The sequence below is a fragment of the Anguilla rostrata genome, chromosome 5 (assembly GCF_018555375.3).
Source record: "Anguilla rostrata isolate EN2019 chromosome 5, ASM1855537v3, whole genome shotgun sequence".
Taxonomy (NCBI): Eukaryota; Metazoa; Chordata; class Actinopteri; order Anguilliformes; family Anguillidae; genus Anguilla; species Anguilla rostrata.
In genome coordinates, this window is record NC_057937.1 from 44,824,155 (window position 1) to 44,835,237 (window position 11,083).

An 11,083-nucleotide genomic window follows, 5' to 3' on the forward strand; every position below is an offset into this window, starting at 1 on the left:
CACATTGAACTGAACCCACAAGCTCGCCCTCTGAAATGTAAATGAGAAAAATTTCTACACGTACATAATTGTTCATTATTAATTATTTGTGCAGCTCGTCATGGGATTTCCCTCAGACCACATTATCTTGTAAAGGTCATTGCTCAAACGTGCCGTCTTAACCAGTTGGATAATGCGATATTCTACACAACAGAAGCAAGAAATTATAACCTTGAGCTCATCCAGCGCAAAACGCACAATGTCATACTAAACGAATGATGCTAAACACACGACGGGCGCCCTAAGAGTTCCGAAATGATTGTGGTTAGTAAGCTATCTAGTATCTGCTCGTGCAGTTTGCGCCGCTGAATCTGTGGCTACCGATCCCCTAACCAGGATTATAAAATAATACTAGTAGGCTACTCACCGTAAAAGGTATGTCATTGACGCTTCCCACCGAATAACAGCTATCGCCGGGATTAACCGCTCCAGTCAACACTTGATGTAGATGCATCTTGCTTTCTATAACAGTAGATTGATATTTAATTATTTACAACACCGACACTCTTCCACCGTCTCGGTCTCTCCATCCATCTAGCCAGCTACACTACTGAGAATCCCATCCGTTTGTCTCCGGCCTGTCAGTGAAGGCTATTTAATTTTTTTCAGAACACTCCTTTGCATTGGCAGTGTTATATTTTAAGAAGTGTGCTAACTATCTTTACGGTTTTCTTAAAATATATCTTGGAAATTCTCGTATTGGTTCGGCGTCAACACAAACGCCCGGATTAATACACCCCTTAGTAAACGGATGGATCTCCGCAGCGGCGCTAGTATGCGCGTTCTCGATATTCCCAGGCACGGCTGCGTGACCATAGATACAGAAATCCTAGATCGGTTGAAACCCGTGAACGTGTTATAAAGTATTCTTGTCGCGGTTGTTTGTGACAGGCGCTGAGTTTTAAACCTAAGACTGGAGCTACTTTATTTTCATGTTGGAACTATCAACATGTTTATTTGCATCAATTTAAAATAGTTGTGTCTGAGCTAGCTGCGCTATATCCATTTTCATGCTAGTGTTTCAGGTTGGAGGAGCGCGCACCGCTGTGATGACGGCGCAGCGTTCATTGATTATTAAAAAGAGTGGGGTGTTGCGAAAAACTGTAGGTTATTGTAAACCTAAATTTAATAAAGAAGCTTAATGAACAACTATACAATTTATACAACGAGTATGTTTAAATGTAGGGGAACATACAATATATGCATATAATGCGATGTGTTGTCACATTCGCCTACAGCCATGTAAAAAGACAGGCAAAGGGAATCCCCACCCCCTACAGGAAAAGCAGTTTGGTGCATTCTGGTAGAAAGGTCTGACACTGATATCAGCTGCTCAATGACTGCCTAGAATAACTGTTAGCATGAACGCACTTTCATTAACTTTTAATGATAAAATAATTCACTGAAAAATAATAAAATAGAAGCACCGCTTACGCATGAGATTCATCACAGTTTGCAGCAAATATGTTAATTGGTATTTTTTATGTTTTAAGAACCTTTTAAATACACGTAGTAGTAGGCTAATAATAATATAGGTTATAGTTTGGTGGTACTGATGTATTTGCTGAATGTGAGTCACTGAGTGCTGCCAGTGAGGTAAAACACGAAAGGGAAGTTCTGGCTGGCCAATGAGCATGGATGACCGAGGGTATTGAATGTCATGGAGTCAAGACACTCTCGCTTAGAGACAGCATGTCGAGGAGAGGCAGAGCTCCAAATATCAAGGGTGTGTAATAATAGTAGCATCAAAACGACGCACAGGCCTATGTACTGGCCATTTATGTTCTTGAATTCTAAATAAGCTCTAAAGTTTATTCCACAAAATGCAATGGCGCTCTTGCTATTTCTAATTAACTTTATGCCATATTCTACAAAATGCCATTATTGCATTGCATGCAAGGGTAATTTTCTATTATATATATTACATATAGATTTGTTATACATAGATTGCATCATTGTGTTCAAGATCAGGTACTTTTTAAGGGAATGTCGCATTTTAACAACGTAATGACTAATGTGCAATTTCCCAATGCACTTCTTGGCAAGAGGCAATAGACAGCTTTATTTAATTAGAGAACCCAGTGATTCAGTCAAATCAGGATTTTTTTACACACGAGGCAACATAAAGCAATTCAATCCAAAATAATAATAATAACAACAACAACAACAACAACAACAACAACAACAATAATAATAATAATAATAATAATAATAATAATAATAATAATAATAATAATTGCCTTCATGATGCACATCTCCTTTAATGTCCTTTAATCAATGTAAAGGACCAAAACTGTAACTGAAGATTTGACACAATGAAAATTCACATTGAATAAATCAGTGCAGCAAAGTTACAACTTATTTCAAATTTATCTGAGTAGCATGCAACACCCATATAAAGTAAATGATTCTTTCTTTTTATTGTGGAAATTGAGACCTAGAAGTTTGTATGTACCTATTAGTCACTGGGTTGTTCTTGTTATATGTTCATGTTTATGCTTGTTATGGAAGCAGTGTCTGCAGATAATATATTGGCTTACAATTTCTGTAATTATTTTAGCCAGTAGTGTTTTTCTCAGGGAGTTAATGTTCTGAAGCTTCAGTTTTGATTATCTAAATATCTAAAGTCATAGTGATATGACTGAAATAAACAGCAGCGACTGCATTAACAGAAAATAACATAATGAAACATGATTAGATGAGTGCACAAAGTGCATAATGAATTAATGAATGATGATGATGATGGTGATGATGATGATGAAGTTAGCCAACACTAACTATCTATTGCGTGGTTTGCAAGAATTATCTCTTGTTAGCTAAATTCCACCCACCACCTGAGTATGCATGACTTTTCCTGAGTCTGTCCTACAGAGGGACTGTGGGAAGGGGCATCTACCGGTACTTACTGCCCTGAATAATGACTTCCTTTGCAAACACTAGATTCAATTACAATGTGTCCTTGAAATATACCTAGAATAAAAGGAAAGTCTTACTTTTCCTTTGACTCCTGCAAACACAATGCTAACAAGTCAATCTGTGTCCAGTAAAAAAACCAAAACATTAAAAAAAAAAAAAAAAATTTGCATTCATTTGTCAGATTTAAAGACAAATGTTAATAGAATCCAGAAATCCTGAATCCAGGCTACTGTCTGATATCATGTAAATAAAGTACCTCCTCTAAGTATTTCCTATAATATTTTTTTTAGCTTCCATTTGAAATATGTCCAACCTGTGCACATCTCACATTGCTGTGACCCAGGTATATGAACCGTTGCATTCTGCGGTAGCTATGCTACACTGCCACAGGCACAAAGACAAGCAGCCACTGTCTATTCACTTCAAAGTCACTGTATGCCTGTGAAAACACCTGTAGGAATGTAGTGCAACACATGATTTTAACATCAGTCTATCTAAAGATATTCTGCATGCAGGTATAATCAAATATGACCTCAGCTTCTTAATAAAACCATTAAGCTTGTTGAAAGTTGGTTATGGTGGAAACATAATGAAATATAACAAATAAATGCAAATAAAAATGTTTTTACAAATAATACATTTTTGTTGAGTGACTGGTACTGTTATTGACTTCTCAACATTTCCCCTATCTCAGTCAATGAACTACTGTAGTTCTACAAAAATCACTGTAGCTCTGTTGAAGAGTTTTCCCAAACCACCCTTGACCCTGCCTGGCAACTCAGTTCTAAAAAACCAGCCTTTCAAAGATGAGAGGAGGTGATTTGGATCTTGGGCAGATCCTATTGGCCTCCATACTTTGCTCTTGCCATCACTCTGATACAAGTGAATCTTGGTCTCATTTATCCACAAGACCTTTTCCCAGAACTCTGCAGGCTCTTTTAGGTACTTCTTATTGCTTCTTAGCAAACTGTAACCTGGCCATCCTGTTTTTGCAAGAAACGAATGGTTTGTATCTGGCAGTGTAGCCTCTGTTTTTCTGTTCATAAAGTCTTTTGTGGACAGTGACCACTGAAACATCCACGCCTGCCTCCTGAAGAGTGTTTCTGACTGGTTGGACATGTGTTCGAGGCTGGGCTTGAAAACTGAATTTCTTTTCTATCTGATCGCTCAAAGCAGAACTGGAATTTTTGCATTTCTGTTCCTTTGTTCCTCCTATCTCATAATGTTCCTGAATCAGTTACAATGAAATTTAAAAAACGGTTAATTTTGTTCTTTTTCTCCAACCTCACAGATATAGCAGCCTGTTTCAAAACCTATTTGTGACCATGTTTCAAAAAATAATAATAAACGCTGGTAAAGTGAAGAGTTATTTTTTAGTCAATATTTTATGAGAAGCAAGTGAATTTGACTGCTGTATTAATCACAGCTGCCAACATGGAGCCCCCCAACACATCACCACCTGCCCCGCTTTAGAAAAATAAACCTATGGATTTCAGAGATGCTCTTCTGCATACCTCGGTTGTAACGAGTGGTTATTTGAGTTACTGTTGCCTTTCTATCAGCTCGAACCAGTCTGGCCATTCTCCTCTGACCTCTGCCATCAACAAGGCATGGTTGTGCATGAAAATCCCAGTAGGTCAGCAGTTTCTGAAATACTCAAACCGGCCTGTCTGGCACCAACAACCATGTCACGTTCAAAGTCACTTAAATCACCTTTCTTCCCCATTCTGATGCTTGGTTTGAACTTCAGCAGATCGTCTTGACCATGTCTACATGCCTAAATGCATTGAGTTGCTGCCATGTGATTGGCTGATTAGATATTTGCGTTAATGGGTGCAGTTTGCATTGAACAGGTGTACCTAATGAAGTGGCCGGTGAGTGTATATGTTAGTATAGTATAGTATAATGTAGTATACTATGTATGTACTTTATTTGTTAATTTCTTTTTGATAAGGGGAAAAAGCTTTGCCCAGAACAGCTATTATGGATTCTGAATATGCCTTGTGGGTGCACTTGGTTTTATTTGCTTGTAATTAGGAAATTATATTTTGTTTACACTGTGCCTCCCCCTCTTTTCCTGTGAGAATAGCATCTTAATTAGAGACATCAACATGTATTTTTTAATTTCACAAAGCATAACTATCTCAATATTCTAGAATATCAATGTATGTTTTCAGATGAATAGTTTACAGCATATTTGATGTCAAGCGTTCAACATCAGAATCTATTTCTGCATGCATGGACAAACTCTTCCCTGAAATCATTCCTGGGCAAAAAAGCTTTTGGATTGTTTCATAGTCACTTTGTAAAAGCCTGTAGTGACTTGTGGACTTGCTTTGAGAAGAAAGATGACTATCAGAAGGAAGGGAAGCTTTCATTATAATTCATGAAAGAAAATTAACTGTCAATGAGAATATATTTGTCAGGAACCTCTAATTCACCATTTGCCATTGTGGGCCTTTGGAAACTTCAAAGACAGGAGATTAAAAGCAGAAACTGGGGGGGGGGGGTCTGCCACAATTGTTGTTCTTTTATGGTAGTTGAGCTTCATCTTTAGATTAGATGTGAAAATTTGTAGTGACTTCCTAAAAATCTTAAGTTTAATCTGGTTTTCAGTTTAGATAAAGGTTGATCCAACAGTTTGCTCTGCCTATCAAAAACATTTGACAATTTAATTGATAATTGATATGTTTGATAATAATCACCAAATTTAATCAAATAAATATATGTTTATATAAGGGAGGTGTTTTAACTGTTGATACAGTTGTGTTCAGTATTCAGAGTGCCGGACTTCAAACAAGGGTATTAACAGTTAAAACAGCAGGGTTTGAATATTTTAACATACAGTATTTCCCATAATCCTCACCTTGATGACATATTCATGGTCTTTACAAGATCTACACTTATTTAAAATACATTTCTTTATTCGGTCATTACTGCTCACTGTGTTTTTGTATTAGACCCAAAGATCCGTCTTCTATTATTCTTTTTCATTAGGATGGGCATCTTTCTTTTGTGTCATCCCACACCCCTCTTATTCCTGTGGCTCAGATTCATGCTTAATTCATTTCACATTCACAGTGATCTGCGTGTTCCTTGCACAATGGAAAGATTGATGACACCAATTTCAGCAAATCTTTCCCCATCTCTATGTTTTGTTTTTCTCTCTCACTGCTGAAACCACCAGCCTCCTATGCAAGTGCATCTGTTAAAAGCCATGGGCCTGTAAATCCTTACAGAGGTTCATGACTCAGAAATTTCATTTATTTATCTGTTCTTAAAATTCTGTGGATTTCTGCCTTTGTTTCATTTTGTGCTTATTTACAGCCTGCTAGGTACTGTAGGCACTAAACTGGGTCCTTTTTGAGTTTTATCGCCGCTGTGTTCCCTGTCTTTATGTCCCCTCATTTCAAGGATTCACAAAATGGTCTTTCAATTCCACTGCATTTCACCCCCATAAAACACATTATTGAACTCTCTGGCTAGTCATTACGCCAGAGCTTGTTTGCACAGCATTACAATTTGATTAGCTGAGGATGTCCTGAGAGAAGTCAACATGACCGATGTGCGTAACCTTTGCATTTATGCAATTATTATGAAATTAGGAGACTGATAAATCAGATAAAAGACAATGGCAATAATGCAGAACACAGATCTCCAAAGCCATCTCTCCATGGAGAAAAAGCAATAAAGTAAAACAGATGCCCTGCTTACTGAGATCGGCCCTTTCTGGTACAAGCTCAGGGTGATACAACAATTCAACTTGACACTGATTATGTTACAGGGATTTCTAATGCATATTTGCTTGGTGGGGAGGGGGTCAGCACAATGTGAAAAAAGCCCACAATATTTTTTTCAGTTTCAGCTATAAATCAGACCATTCCACAATAAACTCATTGCATTGTTCTTGTCATCAAGGAGGCATTCTATATCACAGCATGAACAAATACCCAAATGCCCAAGGCAGTGCCTCTCTTCATCCATCCAAATAATTATTGGATTATTTTTCATACATCCCTGTTTGAAAAAGATTATTTTTTCAACTGGCAAATTAAAGGTCAGTATTTCCACCCCCCTCTGTTTCTCTGTTGTGTCTTCAAATAAATCCTCGGGTTTTTCACAAAGAGCGAGGGACTAAATTCAACTCATCCATTGAGAATCCACGTGGATGAGAACAGATGGTAAGGGAAAGCAGATTCTCTGAATTGTGCCGATGGGGCGGAATGAAGGGCTTGGCTTTGTGCCATGCTGTGACCGAAAAACTGCCGGGATCTCATAGCCCCCGACCTTCCTCCGCAGGTCACGGGGTTGCAGCAGCAGAGCATGAGTGTGGTTGCCCGTCGCCCCCAGCATTGGAAAGGATTTTTTTACTTTTCCACAGCTAGCCACATCACTGCCTTCCAGAAAGGGAGATGATAGCAATGCTGATTTATCCATGTGACCAATCTAATGCAACTGGTGCACATGCTAAAACATCACAGGCCTTGTTGTAGCACATCTTCATGAAGATGCTGACATATACAGGTTATTGGCGTCAATACAGTATCACAGAATGAAGGGCTAGAGGTCTGAGGATCAACACAGTATGACAGAATGTAGGGCTAGAAGTCTGAACATCAACATAGTATCATGGAACTACTGTAAGAAATTGTTATTATTATTTTTTGTCTCCAGTTGCTTCTTTTTAACCAAAAGCACAGACCCAGCTAACAGGGAACATTCCCATAACATTACATAACATTCGCTATAACGTTACAGCGGAATGTTTTGATGGCAACTTTGTTAGAACGTTGAGGAGTTGTGAGGCAAGTTACAGTTTATTAAGAAGTCCCCTAAGATTTGCACTTAAAAAAGACTGAAGCGTTCGATTCAGCAACATTTTAAACATTTTGGTTATTACTCGGCAGTTAAACATGTTCTAAGAATAAGTGATCTCTGTACCCACTGAACAACAGGATGAAGTTCATGTATCTCAGCAAATTTAACCCTTTTAGTCATTACTGCCACTCTGAGACATGTAAGGTACCTATGCTACCACCTCTGAAACCATGATAAGTCATGTAGCTGTCACCTCTGAAACCATAATAAGTCATGTAGCTGCCACCTCTGAGACAATGATAAGTCCTATAGCTACCACCTCTGAAACCATGATAAGTCATGTAGCTGTCAGCTCTGAGACCATAATAAGTCATATAGCTGTCACTCTCTGCAGCCATGATAAGATAAGATGCTGCATCACTGCTGGTAAATAACAAACAGAACCAAAATAATAAATAATAAAACAACACATAGTTGTAGCTTCTAAAGTATGGCCTGACTCCTCAGCCACCTGATGAGCCAACTCTCCTGCCTGGTTAAATAACACTTTGCCTGACAATTAAAAACAGTATTGGCCAACCTTCCTCACAGCTTAACAATCTGGCAACTTGTCGCTGTTTTTTCTTAATTTTTTCTTATCATCTTTCTTTAGAAAGCTGCAAGAAAAATCAAAACAAATGAATGGCAGTTGATGATGAGGATAGATAACTGACCTCGGGGACAGACAAATGCAAATTTGAAAGGAAGATGCTGTTACATATTCAATGAAAGATGTCCATAATATTATGACACATGATTTATTTTCTTTTTGTTATTTTTATATTGCCCTATTCTCGATTTAGGATGATGGGTAATGTTTGCTGTTACTTACAACAGACAGTAGGTGGGGCACATGTTTCACAAATCACACAGATACTCAGCCAGCAATCCTGAGATTAAGATGCCCAACTGTCAAAAATGGATGCAGCCGTTTAATTCCTGTGAGTGGTTTAGAAGAAACTGGAAATCAAATTGAAGAAAAAAACAAATATTGGTCCCTCGACACAGGTTGTCTGATTAACCTGTTGAGATACATTACATGGCCAAAAGTATGAGAACACCTGACATCCAACATCTCATCCAAAATTATGGGCATTAATATGGAATTGGTCTACTCTTTGCTGTTATAACAACCTCCACTCTTCTGGAGCATTGCTGCAGGGATTTGCTTAAATTCAACCAGAAGGCCATTAGTGAGTTCAGGCACTGATTGGACGATTAGGCCTGGCTCGCAGTTGGCTCTCCAATTGATCCCAAAGGTGTTGGATGGGGTTGAGGTCAGGGCTCTGTGCAGGCCAGTCAAGTCCTTCCACATTATTCTCGACAAAATAATTTATACTGTATATGAACCATGCTGTATGCCCAGAGGCATTGTCATGCTGAAACAGGAAAAGGCCTTCCGCAAACTGTTGCCAAAAAAGTTGGGAGCACAGAATTGTCTAGAATGTCATTGCATTAAGATTTGCCTTCACTGGAACAAAGGAGCCTAGCCCAAATCTTGAAAAACAGCCCCAGACCAAGGGGTGTCCAGATATTTTTGGTCATGTAATGTGAATGTTTCATTTGTTTGGATGCTGTACAAGACATTGATGTAAAATTATTATTCAGGATGAGATCACAAGCTTTATCCTGTATGGGAAGGAAAACGCCTGTATGTTGCCTCATATCATTTCCCAAAAGAAATTGCAAGAATAGCTCATTTTATTTTATGAAAGTTCTACATTTATCGCCTGTAAATAACAATCTTACAACCTTCCTCTTAGCTCTCACTACTGATCCTAATGAGCTTAAATGCTAATCGACACCAGAGATCCATGATTATCTGAAACAGGCCGCTTTTTTATTAAAAAAAAAAAAACAACAACTTTTGATGGATGGTTTTCCAGGTTGGAGTGATCCTGATCTCATCACGGGTGCCTGCAGTGGGCTCATCACGGCTTCTTGGCCTTTCTACAAATTGCATTCCAGTTAGTTTCTTGTGTGCGAGACCCTCCGCAGCTTGGAGTAGGCAAAGAGCCATATGAATGTTTCAAGGAGTGACCTTTCACCTCCAGTCCTCACTGGGTGAATGATAGCCATTCCTGGAGGCCATGATTTATCTTTGCTACATGTGACTACATTCACCAGAAGACACTGCATTAATTGTTAGCAATAATTACATACTCACATATTTATGAAAGAGCAGGGGTAGCGGTCTCTTTGTTAGCATCTTGTTGGTATGGACATGTAGGGGGAAATGGCTCTGTGGCAGACTGGCGAACGGTAGGACTTCGGGGCCCACAGGAAGAGAGGAGCTAATCCAGCCATATGTTCTGTACAACTAAGGGCCTTTCATTCTCGCCTAAGAGGGTGTGATACTGTACACTTCCCCTTTAATCTGGGAAAAATGACAAGGGGCACCATAATAAAGAGGGAGAGTTATGTGGGTGAAAGCCTGTTTGCATGCTGTGCCAGTGAAACAGTATCCTTTGAGAGCTCAGCAGACAGTCTTAAACCACTGTGCCACAGCCTCCATAAATCAGCCAGCATTTAAATCTTTAACTAGCCCTCGGGTCCCGTCAATAATGGGGTGAGCGTGAAGGCCACTATATTTCAGTTTCAGAGGAAAGAGGCATTTTAAAGGAGATGGCACTGCTGATACTACATTCAGGGCTTTCTGTACTTATTTATCTTTTGCCAAGCGCATTAAACCACACTTTATGTGCTGGCATGACGATCGGAGGGAAAACACTGCTCTCCAATGCAAGGCACTACACGCTGCATGCTGATTATTTCTGCGACTGCTAAATAGGCCAGGCTGAGGGATAGAAGCACTATAGTTTCTAAATAGCTTAATTACATGCTGTAAAGGAAGCAGAGGGAAAATGAATTTCAATCCTGTAAAAGATTTGCAATAAAAACAGCAAAATATGTTATGCCTCCCATACATTAGATAACTTCTAGACAACTAAAGTCTAACACACTCTTACAATGAACAACAATCTGTCCTAAGTTATGGATTTCTAGCCTTAGAAGTACACACATCTTAAGATTCCGCAAATATAAAAAATCTCCACATCTTTATCTTAGCCCACCTCTTCCTATCGGATACTTTATTACCGGTGTCCTGATGTCAGACAAAGACAGCACACCTATTGTCTGTTGGCAGTGTAGGATTATAAGACGCATTAACCATCACAAACCTTTTGAGCCAAGACTAAAGACTTACAATAATATTAAACAAATTAAACAATGGCCAAGATGAAGATAAGACTGCCATAAACCCAGTCAA

The 11,083-nt window shown here is 38.8% G+C and overlaps 1 protein-coding gene across 3 annotated transcripts in view; it reads right to left on the reverse strand.

Moving 5' to 3' along the window:
* The window catches only part of LOC135255379 (dmX-like protein 2), a 40,179-nt gene extending 39,144 nt beyond the window's left edge, over positions 1-1,035 (reverse strand). For all 3 annotated transcript variants that reach the window (XM_064336468.1, XM_064336470.1, XM_064336467.1), the window contains exon 1: positions 407-1,035. In XM_064336468.1, the coding sequence (XP_064192538.1) occupies positions 407-493 (87 nt within the window). In that variant the 5' untranslated portion in view covers positions 494-1,035. The remainder of the gene's footprint in view (positions 1-406) is intronic.
* Between the last annotated feature and the right edge of the window lie 10,048 nt (positions 1,036-11,083).